Source organism: Coregonus lavaretus (assembly GCF_964263955.1).
Source record: "Coregonus lavaretus genome assembly, chromosome: 1".
Classification (NCBI taxonomy): domain Eukaryota; kingdom Metazoa; phylum Chordata; class Actinopteri; order Salmoniformes; family Salmonidae; genus Coregonus; species Coregonus lavaretus.
Window position 1 is genome coordinate 13,805,059 of NC_139988.1, and position 24,966 is coordinate 13,830,024.

Here is a 24,966-nt window from a genome sequence, read left to right on the forward strand (position 1 = left end):
CGGCCAACATAGAACTAGACATACTAGATCCTCATACATAGAACAAGCACAACAAGGAATATACACACCCTGACTCAACATATAAGCGTCCCCTGAGTCAGGGCGTGACGTGCTTCCAACTTTGTGGCAACAGTTTGGGGAAGGCCCTTTCCTGTTTCAGCAAGACAATGCCCCCGTGCACAAAGCGAGGTCCATACAGAAATGGTTTGTCGACATCGGTGTGGAAGAACTTGACTGGCCTGCACTGAGCCCTGACCTCAACCCCATTGAACACCTTTGGGAAGAATTGGAACGCCGACTGCGAGCCAGGCCTAATCGCCCAACATCAGTGCCCAACCTCACTAATGCTCTTGTGGCTGAATGGAAGCAAGTCCCTGCAACAATGTTTCAACATCTAGTGGAAAGCCTTCCCAGAAGAGTGGAGGCTGTTATAGCAGCAAAGGAGGGACTAACTCCATATTAAAGCCCATGATTTTGAAATGAGATGTTCGATGAGCAGGTGTCCACATACTTTTGGTCATGTAGTGTATGTCTTAGATTCTCTGTATGTTTGGTTAAGGAGGTCAACAGTTGAATAGGACTGTATGTCTCCACATACCTCTGCCAATCACAGGCCTATTTGAAAACATGGACACGTTCGTTCCAGTCCCATGTCCTGTATTTGTTCCAGTCCCATGTCCTGTATTTGTTCCAGTCCCAAGTCCTGTATTTGTTCCAGTCCCATGTCCTGTATTTGTTCCAGTCCCATGTCCTGTATTTGTTCCAGTCCCATGTCCTGTATTTGTTCCAGTCCCAAGTCCTGTATTTGTTCCAGTCCCATGTCCTGTATTTGTTCCAGTCCCATGTCCTGTATTTGTTCCTGTCACATGTACTGTATTTATTCCAGTATTTGTTACTTCTATACATTGATGAACACCATCACTGTTGTGATAATGTGATGTTAACAACTTAACATGTCAGTAACACTTCATAACATTTATCTATAACAACTTTATAGTAACTGTATTTATGTAATAGCTTGCATCCCCCCCCCCCCCCCAGGTGGTTCTGCCATATGGATGATGATAACTATGTGATTGTACCCAGTCTGCTGAAGCTGCTGTCCTCCTACCACCACACCCAGGATGTTTACCTGGGCCGGCCCAGCCTCGACCACCCCATAGAGGCCGCAGAGAGGGTCAAGAGTGACGGATCTGTGAGTACATCCAGTGTCTGTATGTCTGTCTGTCTCTCTCTTTCTCCATCCCTTCTGTCGTTCTGTCTATACCTCCCTTCCTGTCTCTCTCTTTCTCCATTCCTTCTATCTGTCGTTCTGTCTATACCTCCCTTCCTGTCTCTCTCTTTCTCCATTCCTTCTATCTGTCGTTCTGTCTATACCTCCCTTCCTGTCTCTCTCTTTCTCCATTCCTTCTATCTGTCGTTCTGTCTATACCTCCCTTCCTGTCTCTCTCTTTCTCCATTCCTTCTATCTGTCGTTCTGTCTATACCTCCCTTCCTGTCTCTCTCTTTCTCCATTCCTTCTATCTGTCGTTCTGTCTATACCTCCCTTCCTGTCTCTCTCTTTCTCCATTCCTTCTATCTGTCGTTCTGTCTATACCTCCCTTCCTGTCTCTCTCTTTCTCCATCCCTTCTATCTGTCGTTCTGTCAATACCTCCCTTCCTGTCTCTTTCTTTCTCTCTATCCCTCTCTTGTTCTCTTACTTCTGACCTCTGACCCTTGTTTTCTTCTCCCAGGTGTCAGTGAGGTTCTGGTTCGCTACAGGAGGAGCAGGGTTCTGTATCAGTCGTGGTCTGGCCCTCAAGATGAGTCCATGGGCTAGGTGAGTTTGAACAGTTCAACATTTTCAATGTTCTTCAGATGCCCATATTATTGTGGCTGTTTAAAGGGTAATTTAAATGTAAATGCAGAAATGTAGATTTCAGCCTAAATAGACACACCCAAAAATAACTACTTTTAATGAACAGTTATATGATAAGGACATACATAAACTTGGTATCACACCTGGGAGATAAGGAAATTGTCAGAACATAGGAATGGCACAGTTCAGATCACACAAGATCAAACACACACAAAGTAACCTTTTTTTAAAATGTAATCTTTCATGGACAAGCTATAAGTAAATGATCGATGAATAGAGCTGGAAACTCCTCAGATGGCTTCCACAACAACTCAAAAACTTCTGTGGAAAAAATGTGATTGATAGACACAACAGCTATAACTTTATAAACGTTTTAGTAAGGGGTATAAAAACAAAATGTCTACAATATCAACTTCTCTCAAACATTGTGGTTGTGTCAGGGGACATCCAAGTGTCCTTTCAACCTCCCAAACATCATCATCCTCCTCATCCTCCTCAGCATCCTCTCTGTGGGGAATAAAATACAGGAATATAAAGGGATCAGTATTGCAGTTGACAAATCTTACAAAACTACATTATTCTAATATAAAAGCAATATGCTAAAGGCTAACACCCAGCCTAAACTGTGTTACAAATTCCCTGCTGGTGACTTTTAGCATCTCACAGCCCTCTCTCAGAGACTAACTCTGTACATGTCTAACTCCTTCAGTAGGTTCCCCTCCCCCACTGGACATAGCAGGCCAGGGGGGTTGTAGACTGGCCCTTCACAACTTGCCAGGTGAGAGAGCAGCCAGCTCACCTGTCCACAAAGCATCTCAGAGTAAGAGTGCTGATCTAGGATCAGTTTGGCTTTTTAGATCATAATGAATAAGATTATTTGGACACTGTCTGGAGAGTGGCTCACACAGAGGTGTGAAACACAGACGCACACACACACACACACACACAAAGCCACAATGCAAACAGTGGGACACATAAGAGACAAGGGTGGGTGGGGGGTGCTGAGTAGTATTTTTGTTGTAATAATGTGTTGTTTTTGCTCAATCTGATTGGGTGGGCCTGGCAGGGCCTGGCTCCCCAGTGGGTGGGCCTCTGTCCACCCAGGCCCACCCATGCCTACGCCCCTGCTTCCCAGTGGAAAACTAATTTGAAATATATTGCACAAACAGGACACAGTTACATAGGCCTATACTGTGTGTAAGCTATACATACAGTCGTGGTCAAAAGTTTTGAGAATGACACAAATTCTAATTTTCACAAAGTCTGCTGCCTCAGTTTTGATTATGGCAATTTGCATATACTCCAGAATGTCATGAAGAGTGATCAGATGAATTGCAATTAATTGCAAAGTCCCTCTTTGCCATGAAAATGAACTTAATCCCCAAAAAACATTTCCACTGCATTTCAGCCCTGCCACAAAAGGACTAGCTGCCATCATGTCAGTGATTCTCTCGTTAACACAGGTGAGAGTGTTGACGAGGACAAGGCTGGAGATCACTCTGTCATGCTGATTGAGTTAGAATAACAGACTGGAAGCTTTAAAAGGAGGGTGGTGCTTGAAATCATTGTTCTTCCTCTGTTAACCATGGTTACCTGCAAGGAAACACGTGCCGTCATCATTGCTTTGCACAAAAAGGGCTTCACAGGCCAGGACCATCTCCTAAAGTTGATTCAGCTGCGGGATCGGGGCACCACCAGTGCAGAGCTTGCTCAGGAATGGCAGTAGGCAGGTGTGAGTTCATCTGCACGCACAGTGAGGCGAAGACTTTTGGAGGATGGCCTGGAGTTAAGAAGGGCAGCAAAGAAGCCACTTCTCTCCAGGAAAAACATCAGGGACAGACTGATATTCTGCAAAAGGTACAGGGATTGGACTGCTGAGGACTGGGGTAAAGTCATTTTCTCTGATGAATCCCCTTTCTGATTGTTTGGGGCATCCGGAAAACACCTTGTCCGGAGAAGACAAGGTGAGCGCTACCATCAGTCGTGTGTCATGCCAACAGTAAAGCATCCTGAGACCATTCATGTGTGTGGTTGCTTCTCAACCAAGGGAGTGGGCTCGCTCACAATTTTGCCTAAGAACACAGCCATGAATAAAGAATGGTACCAACACATCCTCCGAGAGCAACTTCTCCCAACCATCCAAGAACAGTTTGGTGACTACCAATGCCTTTTCCAGCATGATGGAGCACCTTGCCATAAGGCAAAAGTGATAACTAAGTGGCTCGGGGAACAAAACATCTGAATTTTGGGTCCATGGCCAGGAAACTCCCCAGACCTTAATCCCATTGGTCAATCCTCAAGAGGCGGGTGGACAAACAAAAACCCACATATTCTGACAAACTCCAAGCATTGATTATGCAAGAATGGGCTGCCATCAGTCAGGATGTGGCCTAGAAGTTAATTGACAGCATGCCAGGGCGGATTGCAGAGGTCTTGAAAAAGTAGGGTCAACACTGCAAATATTGACTCTTTGCATAAACTTAATGTAATTGTCAATAAAAGCCTTTGACACTTATGGAATGCTTGCAATTATACTTCAGTATACCATAGTATCATCTGACAAAAATATCTCATAACCCTGAAGCAGCGAAATTTGTGAAGACCAATACTCAAAACCTTTGACCACGACTATTCAGTCCACAAAAAAGCAGACAACATTACTGTAATGTAAAAGCTATACTAGCCTAAACAAAGCAAACAGTGGGACACAGGTAGCCTACCTTTAGAGACAAAGTAACAATGGCCATGATAATCTGGTGGCCTCTCCAAAGTTAAACAGAATATATCCAACTTTTAGCAGCAAACTAATGTGAAATATATACAATATGTAAGTACTTTGGAATGATAGACAGGATATAGGCTACACAGGAAAGGACACCGCTATGCTAGAAATACAAAGCACAAAGGAGCAGACCACAACTAGATAAAACATATTAAATACACTGCTCAAAAAAGGGAACACTAAAATAACACATCCTAGATCTGAATGAATGAAATAATCTTATTAAATACTTTTTTCTTTACATAGTTGAATGTGCTGACAACAAAATCACACACAAATTATCAATGGAAATCAAATGTATCAACCCATGGAGGTCTGGATTTGGATTCACCCTCAAAATTAAAGTGGAAAACCACACTACAGGCTGATCCAACTTTGATGTAATGTCCTTAAAACAAGTCAAAATGAGGCTCAATAGTGTGTGTGGCCTCCACGTGCCTGTATGACCTCCCTACAATGCCTGGGCATGCTCCTGATGAGGTGGCGGATGGTCTCCTGAGGGATCTCCTCCCAGACCTGGACTAAAGCATCCGCCAACTCCTGGACAGTCTGTGGTGCAACATGGCGTTGGTGGATGGAGCGAGACAGGATGTCCCAGATGTGCTCAATTGGATTCAGGTCTGGGGAACGGGCGGGCCAGTCCATAGCATCAATGCCTTCCTCTTGCAGGAACTGCTGACACACTCCAGCCACATGAGGTCTAGCATTGTCTTGCATTAGGAGGAACCCAGGGCCAACCGCACCAGCATATGGTCTCACAAGGGGTCTGAGGATCTCATCTCGGAACCTAATGGCAGTCAGGCTACCTCTGGCGAGCACATGGAGGGCTGTGCGGCCCCCCAAAGAAATGCCAACCCACAACATGACTGACCCACAGCCAAACCAGTCATGCTGGAGGATGTTGCAGGCAGCAGAACGTTCTCCACGGCGTCTCCAGACTCTGTCACGTCTGTCACATGTGCTCAGTGTGAACCTGCTTTCATCTGTGAAGAGCACAGGGCGCCAGTGGCGAATTTGCCAATCTTGGTGTTCTCTGGCAAATGCCAAACGTCCTGCACGGTGTTGGGCTGTAAGCACAACCCCCACCTGTGGACGTCGGGCCCTCATACTACCCTCATGGAGTCTGTTTCTGACCGTTTGAGCAGACACATGCACATTTGTGGCCTGCTGGAGGTCATTTTGCAGGGCTCTGGCAGTGCTCCTCCTGCTCCTCCTTGTACAAAGGCGGAGGTAGCAGTCCTGCTGCTGGGTTGTTGCCCTCCTACGGCCTCCTCCACGTCTCCTGATGTACTGGCCTGTCTCCTGGTAGCGCCTCCATGCTCTGGACACTACGCTGACAGACACAGCAAACCTTCTTGCCACAGCTCGCATTGATGTGCCATCCTGGATGAGCTGCACTACCTGAGCCACTTGTGTGGGTTGTAGACTCCATCTCATGCTACCACTAAAGTGAAAGTACCGCCAACATTCAAAAGTGACCAAAACATCAGCCAGGAAGCATAGGAACTGAGAAGTGGTCTGTGGTCACCACCTGCAAAACCAGTCCTTTATTGGGGGTGTCTTGCTAATTGCCTATAATTTCCACCTGTTGTCTATTCCATTTGCACAACAGCATGTGAAATGTATTGTCAATCAGTGTTGCTTCCTAAGTGGACAGTTTGATTTCACAGAAGTGTGATTGACTTGGAGTTACATTGTGTTGTTTAAGTGTACCCTTTATTTTTTTGAGCAGTGTACATACAGTAAAGAAAGTTATACAAAATAATTTACTTACAGATCTAAAACGGAATCTAATCCTTCTAGAAAACATTTTTCTAAGCCCAAGTCATAGTCATCTTGGTCCAGGTTGCTCTCAGCATCTGTGTCTGACTCACGAAACAGTTCCTTCAAAGCCTCTTTCTCTGTATACCTGGTTTTGTCATATTTTTACCCCCCTGTTGGGTAGTTTCCAACTGTTGCATTCGTTAGAATTGTTGTTAAAACCTTTAAAAAATGTTGATGACCGTTGCTACATATACTGTAGATACAGTACACATGAAAACATGAAATGACCTCGGGAATCGATAGAACATCGCTCAGAGATACATAAATACGATATAACATTCAAAATGGGGGAATCTTACCTTTAAGCTATTAAGCCAAACTGTTTTGAGCAGTTCACTCACTACCTCACCTCTTCCCTCCCCTTTCTTCTCTCTCCCTCCCTCCTTTCTCTCCCTCTCACCCTCTCCACTCCTCCTCCTCCTCCCCCCAGTCTGGGGAACTTCATCAGCACGGCGGAGAAGATCCGTCTCCCTGACGACTGCACCATCGGTTACATCATCGAGGCGCTGCTGGAGGTGAAGCTGACACATACACAGCTCTTCCACTCCCACCTGGAGAACCTGCAGAGGCTGCCCACAGACACCATTCTGGAGCAGGTAGGGGTGGAGGGAGAGAGAGAGAGAGGGAGACAGAGGGAGAGAAAGAGACAACCCTCCTTTGTCTTTTTGTCTGTGATGCATACAACAGCTTCCAATTGTTTTCAGCCATCAAATACAAACTGTGTGTGTGTGTGTGTGTGTGTGTGTGTCTAGGTCACTTTGAGCTACGGGGGTTTTGAGAACAGGAGGAATGTGATCAGCATTGGCGGAGCCTTCTCTCTGGTGGAGGACCCGTCACGGTAAACAGACAAACATTACCCCAACATTCACCCAACATTGTCAGGCACAAGGAAATTACATGACACTGGTTTGCTAAACCTCTGCCTCAGTGCATTTTGCTCTAGCTGAATTGTGAATGACATGTAAATGGTTATCCTCTCTCTCTCCCCCCTCTCTCCCCTCTCTCTCTCTCTCCCCTCTCTCCCTCCCCTCTCTCCCCCCTCTCTCCCCCCTCTCTCTCCCCCAACTCTTTTCTCTTTGTCTTACCATCTTCCTCTCTCTCCCCCTCTCTCTCTCTCTCCCCTCTCTCCCCCCTCTCTCTCCCCCAACTCTTTTCTCTTTGTCTTACCATCTTCCTCTCTCTCTCTCCTCTCTCTCCCCCCTCTTTTCTCTTTGTCTTACCATCTTCCTCTCTCTCCCCCCTCTCTCTCTCTCCTCTCTCTCCCCCCTCTTTTCTCTTTGTCTTACCATCTCCCTCTCTCTCCCTTTCTCCCACTCCATCTCTCCTCTCTCCCTTTCTACCCCTCCATCTCTCCTCTCTCCCTCCATCTCTCCTCTCGGCCTCTCTCTCTAGATTTAAGACTGTCCACTGCCTCCTCTACCCAGAGACTGACTGGTGTCCTAGTAAGGGTCACCATTGATGGCCACTACAGTACAGCATATCTACAATACTTCCTACCAGCCTGGTTGACTGGTGTCCCCATGTATGCTAGCTAAACAGGTTCACTGGCACCCAGGCTAACCCTACAGAACCACTTCACTCAGACGCTTGTAACGCCAAGGTAGTGGGTTCGATCCCCGGGACCACCCATACACAAAAATGTATGCACGCATGACTGTAAGTCGCTTTGGATAAAAGCGTCTGCTAAATGGCATATTATTATTATATTATTATATATAAAACAGGTTCACTGGCACCCAGGCTAACCCTACAGAACCACTTCACTGAGATAAAACAGGTTCATTGGCACCCAGGCTAACCCTACAGAACCACTTCACTCAGATAAAACAGGTTCACTGGCACCCAGGCTAACCCTACAGAACCACTTCACTCAGATAAAGCAGGTTCACTGGCACCCAGGCTAACCCTACAGAACCACTTCACTCAGATAAAACATGTTCACTGGCACCCAGGCTAACCCTACAGAACCACTTCACTCAGATAAAACAGGTTCACTGGCACCCAGGCTAACCCTACAGAACCACTTCACTCAGATAAAACAGGTTCACTGGCACCCAGGCTAACCCTACAGAACCACTTCACTCAGATAAAACAGGTTCACTGGCACCCAGGCTAACCCTACAGAACCACTTAACTCAGATAAAATGGCTAGACGTCTGTGGGTCTTTGAGAGGACATGAGGCGAGACAAGACGAGGTAACTGGAGTGAGGATCACTTTGGTCATGGTGAGATGATGACGAAACATCCCACTACCGTTAGCGGTTGCTGTGGCGATGTTTCACCACTCGTTGCTTTGATTGTAGCTTTAAATCCCAAACGTACTATTGTGGTCCAGAGATGTCTTTTGAAGGAGTGTTAATGTACTTAAATGACTGTTGAAAAGGTACCTTAAGATGCTGAACAGGGTGAAATGTAAATGTATTTGTTTTTAGGTCTCAAAAATGTACTGGACTGGTGTTTTATTATACAAGGGCTCATGACCAGAATTCATCAGAGATTAATATCTGATATCAGTGTTACAGGAAGACAAAGTTAAAGTAATGCGTGAGAGCCGTTTGTGATTGTTTAACGGAGTTAAGAACATAGCGTAAGCTCACTCCACAGCTAGCTTGAAATGTTGCAGATGGAGCCATCCCATTGGATACTTTTGTATAGGTAAATCGATTGGTACGTTGTCAAGGAGAGCGGTCACGTGTGTTTGCGAGCAGAGGATCACTAGTCCCCCGGTGTGGGGACAGGGACAGTGAAGGAAGCCATACTGTTAGCAGCATACTGACGTCAGTTTCACTTTACAGAGCCTTGTTGTGCCCCTCATGTCCTGAAGTAAATTTCTTACCAGAAGAGGTTTCAAACTGGTGTGTGCACATGTGTGTGTGCAACCTAACCACAATCAGAATGATTTTAACATCTTAACAGCCAAAGATGATGCCAGTCAACTAGACTTTGGAAATGCATATGACACATTTATTACAGGAATGAAACTGTGATAGTACTGTATGAATAAAAACGAGTGTGCACCACACACACACACACACACACACACACACACACACACAGCCCTGCAGTGAACAAAACCGAATCATTAGAACTCTTTCTTTTTTTTTTGCCTCTAAGTGTTTCCCCCAATGCATGTTACATGTTATTTCTCTGTCAGAAACACTACACGTTTTGCACTCATCTCAATTCCTGTGTATAATATTTAGTTGTATTAAAAGTTCCAGTAGTGTTGTAATGTGTGAGCTTGAGCTGGAAGTACAACATGTATTTTCCTGATGTCTCACGTTCTCCTTTTTTGCACAAAAACACTAGAATCCAAATGCAGAATCTCTCCCCGCTGCAGGTCAGTGGCAGAGAGAGAGAAGAGTCTGACTCAGACTCGAGTCAGGATGTGATTTTTCCTCTCATCTTCTCCTGTCCTCCTTTTTACCATTTATGTATTATTTTGCTCTGTGTTGAATAAAGCATGTTTTGCAGCATTACCAAACAACTCCACTCCTCTCTCGTCCCTTTGCTTCAGATTCATAGTTGATTTTATCAGTCTAATTATTAAGACAATCAAGTACAAACACAGTGATGTACAATAGGATAGTGGACCAATGCTGGTATACTTACTGTTCTTATTACAGAAAATACTAATTAAAGCGGCAGATGTGTTTGAGGTAACATAATCTGCTTGGTTCTCACCCTTTGGAACAACATGTGCTTGGCCCATGAAGTTTGTCAGTGAGCTAATGCAGTGTTTCCCAACTCCCCAACAGTACACATTAACATTGTAACCCTGGACAAACACACCTGATTCAACTTGTCAATCAATCATCAAGCCTTACCCCTATACATATCTACCTCTATCACTCCAGTATCCCTGCACATTGTAAATATGGTACTGGAACTGACCCTGTATATAGTCACCTTACCCCTATCCATATCTACCTCTATCACTCCAGTATCCCTGCACATTGTAAATATGGTACTGGAACTGACCCTGTATATAGTCACCTTACCCCTATACATATCTACCTCTATCACTCCAGTATCCCTGCACATTGTAAATATGGTACTGGAACTGACCCTGTATATAGTCACCTTACCCCTATACAGTGAGGGAAAAAAGTATTTGATCCGCTGCTGATTTTGTACGTTTGCCCACTGACAAAGACATGATCAGTCTATAATTTTAATGGTAGGTTTATTTGAACAGTGAAAGACAGAATAACAACAAAGAAATCCAGAAAAACGCATGTCAAAAATATTATAAATTGATTTGCATTTTAATGAGGGAAGTAAGTATTTGACCCACTCTCAATCGGAAAGATTTCTGGCTCCCAGGTGTCTTTTATACAGGTAACGAGCTGAGATTAGGAGCACACTCTTAAAGGGAGTGCTCCTAATCTCAGCTTGTTACCTGTATAAAAGACACCTGTCCACAGAAGCAATCAATCAATCAGATTCCAAACTCTCCTCCATGGCCAAGACCAAAGAGCTCTCCAAGGATGTCAGGGACAAGATTGTAGACCTACACAAGGCTGGAATGGGCTACAAGACCATCGCCAAGCAGCTTGGTGAGAAGGTGACAACAGTTGGTGCGATTATTCGCAAATGGAAGAAACACAAAATAACTGTCAATCTTCCTCGGCCTGGGGCTCCATGCAAGATTTCACCTCGTGGAGTTGCAATGATCATGAGAACAGTGAGGAATCAGCCCAGAACTACACGGGAGGATCTTGTCAATGATCTCAAGGCAGCTGGGACCATAGTCACCAAGAAAACAATTGGTAACACACTACGCTGTGAAGGACTGAAATCCTGCAGCGCCCGCAAGGTCCCCCTGCTCAAGAAAGCACATATACAAACATGGAGGTGGAAACATTATGCTTTGGGGGTGTTTTTTGCTAAGGGGACAGGACAACTTCACCGCATCAAAGGGATGATGGACGGGGCCATGTACTGTCAAATCTTGGGTGAGAACCTCCTTCCCTCAGCCAGGGCATTGAAAATGGGTCGTGGATGGGTATTCCAGCATGACAATGATCCAAAACACACGGCCAAGGCAACAAAGGAGTGGCTCAAGAAGAAGCACATTAAGGTCCTGGAGTGGCCTAGCCAGTCTCCAGACCTTAATCCCATAGGAAATCTGTGGAGGGAGCTGAAGGTTCAAGTTGCCAAACGTCAGCCTCGAAACCTTAATGACTTGGAGAAGATCTGCAAAGAGGAGTGGAACAAAATCCCTCCTGAGATGTGTGCAAACCTGGTGGCCAACTACAAGAAACGTCTGACCTCTGTGATTGCCAACAAGGGTTTTGCCACCAAGTACTAAGTAATGTTTTGCAGAGGGGTCAAATACTTATTTCCCTCATTAAAATGCAAATCAATTTATAACATTTTTGACATGCGTTTTTCTGGATTTTTGTTGTTGTTATTCTGTCTCTCACTGTTCAAATAAACCTACCATTAAAATTATAGACTGATCATTTCTTTGTCAGTGGGCAAACGTACAAAATCAGCAGGGGATCAAATACTTTTTTCCCTCACTGTATCTACCTCAATCACTCCAGTATCCTTGCACATTGTAAATATGGTACTGGAACTGACCCTGTATATAGTATGCTTACTTACTTTCTTGTGTTCTTCCTATTTTTATTTATTGTGTGTTTTTGTTCTACCTTATGTAATTTCTGGTATTACATTTATTGATTACTGCATTGTTGGGTTTAGAGCTTGAATGAAAGGCATTCACTGTACTTGTGCACATGACATTAAAACTTGAAACTTGATTCAACTCAAGGGATTCAAGTGTGCTTGTCCAGGGCCACACCAAAAAAAAGTGTTTTGTTGGGTGTTCTTAAGAACTGGAGTTGGTAAACACTGAGTTAATGCATCGAGGCCTATGTAATGTTTGTTTGACTGGAACATAATGGCCCAGATGGCATTAGATTAATGCCTGAATACATCACTCTCCCTTTTACCCTATCACAAACTGCCATCAATCCAACCTCATTTTCAGCAGTGTGGAACGATTACTCTGAGATAATTACTTTATGCACTGGGGTAGTAATTTCTCTCTCACGAGCTAGGTTTCCATCCAATTGGCCACAGATTTTCATGTGAATATTCTAAAATTGGCATAAAGACAATATGCACATTTCCATCAAATTGACTTGCTGCGGGTGAACGTTTGTGCGTGATGACGTAGTGCACATAAAAATACCCTTTGCAGTTACATTTCCATGTACTGAATAAAAAATAGAAGTGAAATATACTTCCATCGCGTTTTCTACTGGTGGTTTTCTCACAAAAAATGTTGGGTTCTATAGCGAGTGCTCCCACTCACATGGCACATGCGCTGTTGCCAACAACTGGCAGATGCAGTGTGGGTATAGCCTACAGGATGATATTATTATGGACAAAAGAGCGAGGTTATTGTTATTTGTTAAACGGCAGCCAAACATTAATGATAATATCACCAAAATAAAACCACCCATAGTTATTGGAAAGGAGCATCAAGCACCTTGCACTTTCACCACCCTGTGAAGTTCATAATGTATTTAATCTGTAGCCTAATAAACTGCGTGGTTTCCCGAGTCTTACTTGGAGGACTAAAAACCATATCATCTTGTGACTCCCAAATGTACTTTGTTATGATGGTTATTATATCAATATTTGCGCATTAATGCATTTCCACCACCATTTCTCGCATAATTAAATTTACAGACAAAAAAAGATCCCATCATGTCGATCAAACAAATTATCTGTCTGCATTTATAAAATTGTACCGAAACTTTTCCATAAAATAAAAGCTGTGGTGATTTTTTTTATAACTGTGGATGAAAATGTAATTAGTGAGACGATTGCTCATGGCCCGTTTTCATAAATCATGTCAGAGTAGGATTGCTGATCTAGGATCAGTTTAGCCTGAATAATTAATAAAACAGGTGGGGACCTGATCCTAGATCAGCATTTCTATTCTAAGAGATACAGCTCGTTTTAGCATAGATGTTGCCATGCTTCTGCCATTTTAAAGGTCATGAACAGTCAAAATCATGTTTTTCATGAAATTTGATGATATTTGAATAAACTAGATCAAAGTATGATGACCAAAGTATGAAAAATGACTGTTGCTTCTACATTGATAAAGGTTGATCATAAAGTTACTGGTCCCATCCCCCATGTCAAACACTTGGATTCATTATTAATAAGGTGATATCACCCTAACTCTAACTAATACACCAATGGTAAAATGATATTCTCTTACCTAATTGAAATAAGTACCGCCTTGTAACCAACATCGGAGAAGGCGTGTTTGCAGAGGGGCGTGGTTTATATAGCTAGATAGCTACTCTACTGCTGGCAAAATTTGACTGTAGGGTGTCAGCAAATATTTACTGAACAAAAATATAAACGCAACATGTAAAGTGTTGGTCCCATGTTTCATGAGCTGAAATAAAAGATCCCAGAAATCTTCCATACGCACAAAAATCAAATATATCTCAAATTTTGGGCACAAATTTGTTTACATCCCTGTTAGTGAGCATTTCTCCTTTGCCAAGATAATCCATCCACCTGACAGGTGTGGCATATCAAGAAGTTGATTAAACAGCATAATCATTACACAGGTTCACCTTGTGCTGGGGACAATAAAGGCCACTCTAAAATGTGCAGTTTTGTCACACAACACAATGCTACAAATGTCTGAAGTTTTGAAGGAGCATGCAATTGGCATGCTGACTGCAGGAATGTCCACCAGAGCTGTTGCCAAAGAAGTGAATGTTAATTTCTCTACCATAAGCCGCCTCCAACGTTGTTTTAGAGAATTTGGCAGTACGTCCAACCGGCCTCACAACCGCAGACCACGTGTAACTACGCCAGCCCAGGACCACCACATCCGGCTTCTTCACCTCAGCTTCTTCACCTGCGGGATCGTCTGAGACCAGCCACCCGGACAGCTGATGAAACTGAGGAGTATTTATGTCTGTAATAAAGCCCTTTCGTGGGGAAAAACGAATTCTGATTGTCTGGGCCTTGCTTCCCAGTGCCCTCCCAGGCCCACCCATGGCTGCGCCCCTGCCCAGTCATGTGAAATCCATAGATTAGGGCCTAATTTATTTATTTAAATTGACTGATTTCCTTATAAGAACTGTAACTCAGTTAAATTGTTGAAATGGTTGCATGTTGCGTTTATATTTTTGATCAGTACAATTAAAAGTTTACCCTATTAATCTATGGCAAAGATACTTATATGTTTCCCCTTTCATCTGTGTTTGGTGTTAGCTAGTTACGGCTAGCTAGGTCTTCATCTGTGTCTGGTGTTAGCTAGTCACTGGCTAGCTAGGTCTTCATCTGTGTCTGGTGTTAGCTAGAACCTGGCTAGCTAGGTCTTCATCTGTGTCTGGTGTTAGTCTCCCGAGTGGCACAGTGGTCTAAGGCTGTGCCACTAGAGATCCTGGTTCGAATCCAGGCTCTGTCGTAGCCGGCCGCGACCGGGAGACCCATGGGGCGGTGCACAATTGGCCCAGCGTCGTCCAGGGTAGGGGAGGGAATGGCCGGCAGGGATGTAGCTCAGTTGGTAGAGCATGGCGTTTGCAACGCCAGGGTTGTGGGTTCGATTCCCACGGGGGGCCAGTATGAATAAAATAATAATGTATGCACTCACTAACTGTAAGTCGCTCTGGATAAGAGCGTCTGCTAAATGACTAAAATGTAAATGTAAAAAAATGTAAATGGTGTTAGCTAGTCACTGGCTAGCTAGGTCTTCATCTGTGTCTGGTGTTAGCTAGTCACTGGCTAGCTAGGTCTTCATCTGTGTCTGGTGTTAGCTAGTCACTGGCTAGCTAGGTCTTCATCTGTGTCTGGTGTTAGCTAGTTACCGGCTAGCTAGGTCTTCATCTGTGTCTGGTGTTAGCTAGTTACCGGCTAGCTAGGTCTTCATCTGTGTCTGGTGTTAGCTAGTTACCGGCTAGCTAGGTCTTCATCTGTGTCTGGTGTTAGCTAGTTACCGGCTAGCTAGGTCTTCATCTGTGTCTGGTGTTAGCTAGTCACTGGCTAGCTAGGTCTTCAGCCAGCATGGAACTAAATGGGGGGAACATCAGTGATGCTTTGAACCACATCACAAGAGACATGCCAAACTGGAGATAATACAATATGTCATTGATGCAATTTCAATGTTGTTTGAGTTGCTTTGTGTATCACCACATTTGCTTGAGATGATTATACTCCAACACTGCCACTACATTTCTTGACATAGGCGTTTCAAAGAGCTGTCAGTCAAGGCGAGCTCATGAATATAAGCTTCCCGCCCACTCAGCCTGTCTTTTCCAACTTCCTGGTAGTTAGCCAGAATTACTGTTCAGGACCTTCAAAATAGTAAACTGGGTGGGGATTCCTATGGGTTGTAGTCTCAATGGTGCTGCCCATGCTGTCACATGCGCTATAATGGCACAGATATAAATATGTCCAATATCTATCTCTATGACGTAGACCCCAGCACAACAATGACTCAACTGGCTGCTAGTGCATGATCCCTGCCTGCCTTGAAGAGACTGGGGAAATTAAATGATATGTGGAGCAGCATGCATCATTATCATCAGTGTCTTCTTCCGCTAGCTAGATTATTAAATATAGAAGAAAAAAAATATTTGTATCTAAAATCTAACCCCCCCCCCAAAAAAAAACAAAATGTGGGTTAATCTTAGAATAGATTTACAACATTGCAAAGTCTATACACATGAAAAATATTTCTATAATGTATTGTAATATTTAGTGAATTTGATGTTGGTTGTTGAATAATCTGTTCTATGATGTAAGAACTTTAACTTGGAACAGTTACATTTTTGTCCATTATCTTTTTGTGTAACTTTGTTTCCTGCGAGAGGAGCAGTCCTAAACTGAATTTCTCCCTACATACCACATCCGCAAGGAAAGACGGAATAAATTACTTTATAGACCTCAATAATGTTGCACTGTTCATACAACAATTCGATTGAAGAAGATTTACTTTAACGCGACATTTCTAACGATTTGAAAGTGAGGAGGGCCTGTAGTATCGATTTCACTGTTGGGAGATTGTCTCTTTTGTTGCACGATACATTGTGTCTCGCTCCCTTCTGTGCAACATTTAGCTGAGTTCAGAGGACTCGGGCCGTAAATTCGCCGTGAAGGTCTGAAGAACCATGGAAATATATTTTGCAGGCAAGCGGGTCCTAGTCACCGGAGAAGGAAAAAGACAACTACCACCATATTTAAAGATACAGTGACACCGTCTGGTTTGCAGCAACAACACATCCAAATGCACTTACAACAAGTAAACCAAACTTCTCCATCTCGTTTTGAGCACAAACTAAGAGTCATCCATTGTGTCCTGAAAGAACCACTGCCTTCATTACAGTGTGTGTGTGTGTGTCTGTGTGACCGAAGAGCCTAAACAAGAAACGGAATGTGTGTGTCAGGTTGGCCGTCACACTGAGAACTCTGGTGAATAATGAGCATTGTGTTTATGAATATTTTCACACAGGCATCGGTGGGCCCCAGCACTCGCTCTGGCGTGCTGCAGGGCAGAGGTCATGGCTGTCACAAGCACGCAGGCTGACCTGGAAAGCATTCTGCTGGAGGTACCCCTCCCCCTGCACCACCCATTGCTTGCTCTATTGTCCCTCTTTAGGACCTCTCCTCTCCACCAGCCCTATACACATACCATCAGAGGCTGACTAGTTTCCCCGCTGCTCTCTTCATCTCCCATTGTTTCTGCTCCACTACATGATGAGAGATGATGAGAGATTCGTTGTGGTGATTCTCCTCTCTGTGTGATTGGTTCTGGTGGTCCGTTCTCTCTGTGTGATTGGTTCTGGTTGTCCGTTCTCTCTGTGTGATTGGTTCTGGTGTCTGGTGCTGGTTGTTCCCTGCGGTGTCCGTCAATCAGGCCGGTGTGTGTGGACCTAGGGGACTGGGGGGCCACAGAGGAGGCGCTACGGGAGGCTGGTGGTAACCTGAATCTCCTGGTGAATAACGTGGCCTGCGTCATGCTGGAGCCCTTCCTAGAGGTCACCCCCGACCAGTTTGACATGTAAAGAAGCTCTCTTCGCTGTCCTTTGATTCATGTATTGATTCATATTCATTAAAGTGAAACACAAGTGTCACGCCCTGGCTCTGGGGACTCTAATATGTTGAGCCAGGGTGTGTAAAGTCTATGTGTTTTGTTCTAGGTTTCACATTCTAATATTGTTGTTCTATGTTGGCCAATGTGGTTCTCAATCAGAGGCAACGTGATTCAGCTGTTGCTTGTTGTCTCTGATTGAGAACCATACTTTAGCAGCCTGTTTCCCCACAGAGTTTTTGGGATCTTGTTTCTAGTCTGTTGTGTTAGACCGTGAACTGTCACGTTTTCGTTTTGTTGGTTTTGATCGTGTCTCTAATAAAGAGTATGTTTGCCTGCAACGCTGCGCCTTGGTCCTCCTCTGTTCCCGACGAGCGTGACAGAAGATCCCACCTGAACTGGACCAAGCAGCGGGTCGAGGAGCCATCGCCAGGGAAATCCCTAGCGGATATCCAGCGCCTCCTCGACTGGGTCAAGCCGGGTGAGGAAGAGAGGGGCCTGACGTGGAGGCAGAAGGGCGAAAGGCTGGCGAGAAGCATGGAGACCTGGTCCACGGGTAGGAGTGAAGCCCATACATTTTTTAGGGGGGGGCTAACGCCGTGGACGACGGGGCAGCAGGAGGCCGCCAGGTTACGGGAGTCACTGGTTACCAGGGGGAAGGAGGATGTAGAGGCACAGCGAGAGGTACTGGCGTGTGTTGCCAGTCCGGTCCGGCCTGTTCCTGATCCCCACGTAGGGCCAGTGGTGTGTGTTCCCAGTACGGTCCGGCCTGTTCCTGCCACTCGCACCAAGTCTGTGGTGCGCGTCGCCAGCCCAGTCCGGCCCATTCCTGCTCCCCGCACCAAGTCAGTGGTGCGTTTCGTCAGCCCTGTCCGGCCCGTTCCTGCTCCCCGCACCAAGTCAGTGGTGCGCGTCGTCAGCCCGGTCCGGCCCATTCCTGCTCCCCGCACCAAGTCAGTGGTGCGTTTCGTCAGCCCAGCTCGGCCCGTTCCTGCTTGGTGCGCTTCGTCAGCCCGGCACGGCCCGTTCCTGCTCCCCGCACCAAGTCGGTGGTGCGTTTCGTCAGCCCGGCTCGGCCCGCTCCTGCTCCCCACACCAAGCCAGTGGTGTGCGTCGTCAGTCCGGCACGGCCCGTGCCTGTTCCACCGGTGGCTGGTCCGGCACCGGTCAGATGCTTCACGCCGGAGCTAGAGCAATCCGCTCCACCAGTGTGCAGTCCAGCTCCGGCCAGCGGGGCCAGACCGGACCAGGGGTACTTTGGGGGGTTGGAGAGGGAGCGGGGATCAGGCCCGGAGCCGGATCCGCCGCCTAAGCGGAGTGCCCACCCGGTCCCTCCCCTGTGGTATTTGGTGGGCGTGGTCGGAGTCCGCGCCTTTAGGGGGGGGGTACTGTCACGCCCTGGCTCTGGGGACTCTAATATGTTGAGCCAGGGTGTGTAAAGTCTATGTGTTTTGTTCTAGGTTTCACATTCTAGTATTGTTGTTCTATGTTGGCCAGTGTGGTTCTCAATCAGAGGCAACGTGATTCAGCTGTTGCTTGTTGTCTCTGATTGAGAACCATACTTTAGCAGCCTGTTTCCCCACAGAGTTTGTGGGATCTTGTTTCTAGTCTGTTGTGTTAGACCGTGAACTGTCACGTTTTCGTTTTGATCGTGTCTCTAATAAAGAGTATGTTTGCCTGCAACGCTGCGCCTTGGTCCTCATCTCTGTTCGACGATCGTGACAACAAGTCACTCAAGACAAGGTATAAGGACTTTGATTTAGACCTACAGTGGCTTGTGAAAGTATTCACCCCCCTTGGCATTTTTCCTATTTTGTTGCCTTACAACCTGGAATTAAAATGGATTTTTGGGGGGTTTGTATCATTTGATTTACACAACATGCCTAATACTTTGAAGATGCAAAATATTTTTTTTGTGAAACAAACAAGAAATAATACAGAAAAACAGAAAACTACAGCGTGCATAACTAATCACCCCCCAAAGCCACCTTTTGCAGCAATTACAGCTGCAAGTCTCTTGGGGGTATGTCTCCATAAGCTTGACACATCTAGCCACTGGGACTTTTGCCCATTCTTCAAGGCAAAACTGCTCCAGCTCCTTCAAGTTGGATGGGTTCCGCTGGTGTACAGCAATCTTTAAGTCATACCACAGATTCTCAATTGGATTGAGGTCTGGGCTTTGACTAGGCCATTCCAAGACATTTAAATGTTTCCCCTTAAACCACTCGAGTGTTGATTTAGCAGTATGCTAAAGGTCTCTTTGTTGCCTCTCTGATTATTGCCCTCCTTGCATGGTCCATGAGTTTTTGGCAGGTTTGTTGTGGTGCCATATTCTTAAAATTTTTTAATAATTGATTTAATGGTGCTCCATGGGATGTTCAAAGTTTCGGATATTTTTTATAACCCAACCCTGATCTTTTGATTGGTACTGTATATGCATGTATTAGACCTACAGTACATGTATTAGACCTGTATTTTAGACCTACAGTTGAAGTCGGAAGTTTATTTACACCTTAGCCAAATACATTTAAACTCTGTTTTTCACAATTCCTGACATTTAATCCTCGTAGAACTTCCCTGTCTTAGGTCAGTTAGGATCACCACTTTATTTTAAGAACGTGAAATGTCAGAATAATAGTAGAGAGAATGATTTATTTAAGCTTTTATTTATTTAATCACGTTCCCAGAAGTTTATATACACTCAATTAGTATTTGGTAGCATTGCCTTTTAATTGTTTAACTTGGGTCAAACGTTTCGGGTATCCTTCCACAAGCTTCCCACAATAAGTTGGGTGAATTTTGGCCTATTCTTCCTGACAGAGCTGGTGTAACTGAGTCAGGTTTGTAGGCCTCCTTGCTCGCACACGCTTTTTCAGTTCTGCCCACACATTTCTATAGGATTGAGGTCAGGGCTTTGTGATGGCCACTCCAATACCTTGACTTTGTTGTCATTAAGCCATTTTGCCACAACTTTGGAAGTATGCTTGGGGTCATTGTCCATTTGGAAGACCCATTTGCGACCAAGTTTTAACTTCCTGACTGATGTCTTGAGATGTTGCTTCAATATATCCTCATAATTTTCCTTCCTCATGATCCCATCTATTTTGTGAAGTGCACCAGTCCCTCCTGCAGAAAAGCACCCCCACAGCATGATGCTGCCACCCCTGTACTTCACGGTTGGGATGGTGTTCTTCGGCTCGCAAGTACCCCCTTTTTCCTCCAAACATAACAATGGTCATTATGGCCAAACAGTTCTATTTTTGCAAACCGTAGTCTAGCTTTTTTATGGCGGTTTTGGAGCAGTGGCTTCTTCCTTGCTGAGCGGCCTTTCAGGTAATGTCGATATAGGACTCGTTTTACTGTGGATATAGATACTTTTGTACCTGTTTCCTCCAGCATCTTCACAAGGTCATTTGCTGTTGTTTTGGGATTGATTTGCACTTTTCGTACCAAAGTACGTTCATCTCTAGGACACAGAACGCGTCTCCTTCCTGAGCAGTATGACGGCTGCATGGTCCCATTGTGTTTATACTTGCGTACTATTGTTTGTACAGATGAACGTGGTACCTTCAGGCGTTTGGAAATTGCTCCCAAGGATGAACCAGAATTGTGGAGGTCTACAATTTTTTTTCTGAGGTCTTGGCTGATTTCTTTTGATTTTCCCATGATGTCAAGCAAAGAGGCACTGAGTTTGAAGGTAGGCTTTGAAATACATCCACAGGTACACCTCCAATTGACACAAATGATGTCAATTAGCCTATCAGAAGCTTCTAAAGCCATGACATCATTTTCTGGAATTTTCCAAGCTGTTTAAAGGCACAGTCAACTTACTGTATGTAAACTTTTGACCCACTGGAATTGTGATACAGTGAATTATAAGTGAAATAATCTGTCTGTAAACAGTTGTTGGAAAAATTACTTGTGTCATGCACAAAGTAAATGTCCTAACCGACTTGCCAAAACTATAGTTTGTTAACAAGAAATTTGTGGAGTGGTTGAAAAACAAGTTTTAATGACTCCAACCTAAGTGTATGTAAACCTCCGACTTTAACTGTATCAGGTACATGTGTTAGACCTGTGTATTTACAATGGTTTAAATAAACAATCTTTAAACTAGGTTCTATCTAGCGGTACGTCTGTGTTACCTCCAGGTGGCTGTTACACAGCATACATTTTCCAAGCTTAGCCTTGTATCTGGACATTAATATGAATGTCTCATAAATCCCACTAAAATATAGGGAATCCTTCTCCTTCCCAGATCCTTCAACATCAATGTGAAGGTAGCCCTCCATGTCTCTCAGGTAAGAGGAGGCCATCTGAAATGTAATTTGTGCTCTGTAACATAGTTTCTTCATACTCACTGTGCCTTTGTGTGTGTGTGTGTGTGTGTGTGTGTGTCTGTTTGTGTGTGTGTGTGTGGGTGCCTCCTGAGTGGCGCAGTGGTCTAAGGCACTGCATCGCAGTGCTAACTGTGCCACTAGAGATCCTGGTTCGTATCCAGGCTCTGTCGCAGCCGGCCGCGACCGGGAGACTCATGGGCGGCGCACAATTGGCCCAGCGTCGTCCAGGGTAGGGGAGGGAATGGCCGGCAGGGATGTAGCTCAGTTGATAGAGCATGGCGTTTGCAACGCCAGGGTTGTGGGTTCGATTCCCACGGGGGGCCAGTATAAAAAAAAATATTAAAAAAATAATAATGTATTCACTAACTGTAAGTCGCTCTGGATAAGAGCGTCTGCTAAATGACTAAAATGTAAATGTAATGTAAATGTGGTGTGTGTGTGTGGGTGTGTGGGTGCGTGCGTGGGTGGGTGTGTGGGTGCGTGCGTGGGTGGGTGTGTGGGTGCATGTATGCGTGCGCACAAACGCATGTGTGTGTGTAGATCATGTGTGTCTGTAAATCATGGCCCGGGGTCTGAAGGCCAGAGGAAAAGGAGGCTCCAAAGTGAACATCTCCAGCCATGTGTCTCAATGTGCTCTCAGAGAACACATTCTCTACTGTGAGTTATTAACAGACAGAGACACATACGTACTATTGATAAGACTTACAAAGCAGGGTTTTAATTCCCATAACAAGCCAGGATACTCTAATACAGGCCAGGGTTCGACAGAGTACTGCACCTTTTCTTACCAAAAGAGACAACAGAATCCCATCAAAACTCACAGCAGCTCCATTATATCAATTAACTCTAGATATAGTTGCACCTAGATATAGTTATTTGAAAGCCTATGTCTATCATAATGGCATGTTTGTCATTAAGGTGTGTGTGCAGGTGCCACTAAAGGAGCTCTGGACATGCTGACTAAGGTTATGGCCCTGGAGCTGGGACCCTATCAGGTAACTAGCTGGGACCCTATCAGGTAACTAGCTGGGACCCTATCAGGTAACTAACTGGGACCCTATCAGGTAACTAGCTGGGACCCTATCAGGTAACTAGCTGGGACCCTTTCAGGTAACTAACTGGGACCCTATCAGGTAATAATAATAAAATAATAATAATATGCCATTTAGCAGACGCTTTTATCCAAAGCGACTTACAGTCATGTGTGCATACATTTTTACATATGGGTGGTCCCGGGGATCGAACCCACTACCCTGGCGTTACAAGCGCCATGCTCTACCATGGCTCTAACTGGGACCCTATCAGGTAACTAACTGTGACCCTATCAGGTAACTAGCTGGGACCCTATCAGGTAACTAGCTGGGACCCTATCAGGTAACTAACTGGGACCCTATCAGGTAACTAACTGGGACCCTATCAGGTAACTAGCTGGGACCCTATCAGGTAACTAGCTGGGACCCTATCAGGTAACTAACTGGAACCCTATCAGGTAACTAACTGGGACCCTATCAGGTAACTAGCTGGGACCCTATCAGGTAACTAGCTGGGACCCTATCAGGTAACTAGCTGGGACCCTATCAGGTAACTAACTGGGACCCTATCAGGTAACTAGCTGGGACCCTATCAGGTAACTAGCTGGGACCCTATCAGGTAACTAACTGGGACCCTATCAGGTAACTAGCTGGGACCCTATCAGGTAACTAACTGGGACCCTATCAGGTAACTAACTGGGACCCTATCAGGTAACTAGCTGGGACCCTATCAGGTAACTAGCTGGGACCCTATCGGGTAACTAACTGGGACACTATCAGGTAACTAACTGGGACACTATCAGGTAACTAGCTGGGACCCTATCAGGTAACTAACTGGAACCCTATCAGGTAACTAGCTGGGACCCTATCAGGTAACTAACTGGGACCCTATCAGGTAACTAACTGGGACCCTATCAGGTAACTAGCTGGGACCCTATCAGGTAACTAACTGGGACCCTATCAGGTAACTAACTGGGAACCTATCAGGTAACTAACTGGGACCCTATCGGGTAACTAACTGGGACCCTATCAGGTAACTAACTGGGACCCTATCAGGTAACTAACTGGGACCCTATCAGGTAACTAGTGGATGGAGCCAGTAGCAGAGAGCGCACATCCAGACACACATGGTTCTGCTCGTCAGACTAGTACATTACATCTCTGTCTGCAACATTTTGAATGCTGCTGATCTGTGTTGATTGATTGACTAGTGTACTAATTGATTTATTGATGTGGTGTACAGGTTGATTAATGTATTGATTGATTAATGTATTGATTGATTTGTATATTGATTGGTTTATTAATTGATGTGGTGTTCTGGTTGCTCGCTTGATCCGTGTGAACAGTGTAAACCCCACAGTGGTGATGACTGAGATGGGGAGGCTGGGCTGGCGCAACCCTGACAAGGCCAATACCATGACCTCACGCATCCCTCTAGTACTAGATGTACTACTCTTTAATAACACAGAATATCTGATCACCCATAGACTACTCAACACAACTCTTTATCATATGATAGCGGCACATGGTGATTACTTTACATGGTGTTACTTTATGCTTGTGCAAGTGTATTATTTTATGATGACCTGTGTGTGTGTGTTCCTTCCTGCCGAGGTGGATGGCGTTGTGAACTCTATCCTCCTGTTCCTGCTCAGTGATAAGAGTTCTATGACCAACGGGGTCACTCTGACTGTGGACAGGGGCTTCCTGGCCTGCTGACCTCTCACCTCCTCACTCTGCCTCCTGATTGGCTGGCGTAGTCATATCCTGTGTTCCATGGTGTCCACTAGTACCTTTTTCATTCCACTTCAACCACTGATTATAGTCAGACTGGATTTAGTTTTATGTTACTGATTACATGTATCACCCAGATCAATAAAACCTTTATGAATATTTATGAGATTCTCTGTTTGTTTTTACCAGATTGTGGTTGCAGATTGTTTGTCTGTGTTCACTTCTAGACAAAGCTGCTGGATAAGACTAGTGTAATGTACAGTATGTATGACACAAACAACAATGTTTTTACAAATACACATTTCTATTTAT

The 24,966-nt window shown here is 44.9% G+C and overlaps 2 protein-coding genes across 2 annotated transcripts in view; both read left to right on the forward strand.

Annotated features, from left to right (window-relative positions):
- The window catches only part of LOC311135023 (beta-1,3-N-acetylglucosaminyltransferase radical fringe-like), a 33,244-nt gene extending 23,299 nt beyond the window's left edge, over nt 1-9,945 (forward strand). The window contains exons 5-9 of the mRNA XM_084168867.1: nt 1,042-1,195; nt 1,735-1,820; nt 6,896-7,061; nt 7,218-7,303; nt 7,858-9,945. Coding sequence (XP_084024993.1) covers nt 1,042-1,195; nt 1,735-1,820; nt 6,896-7,061; nt 7,218-7,303; nt 7,858-7,924 — 559 coding nt within the window. The 3' untranslated portion in view covers nt 7,925-9,945. The remainder of the gene's footprint in view (nt 1-1,041; nt 1,196-1,734; nt 1,821-6,895; nt 7,062-7,217; nt 7,304-7,857) is intronic.
- A 6,684-nt stretch (nt 9,946-16,629) lies between these two features.
- On the forward strand, nt 16,630-24,639 carry LOC311121655 (L-xylulose reductase-like; the record flags this gene model as incomplete). The annotated part of the gene is made up of 8 exons (XM_084157985.1): nt 16,630-16,709; nt 16,971-17,067; nt 17,362-17,519; nt 21,808-21,850; nt 22,447-22,546; nt 22,820-22,884; nt 24,253-24,366; nt 24,535-24,639. 8 exons carry the CDS (start codon nt 16,630-16,632, stop codon nt 24,637-24,639), a joined length of 762 nt encoding a protein of 253 aa, XP_084014111.1.
- Nucleotides 24,640-24,966: the final 327 nt, after the last annotated feature.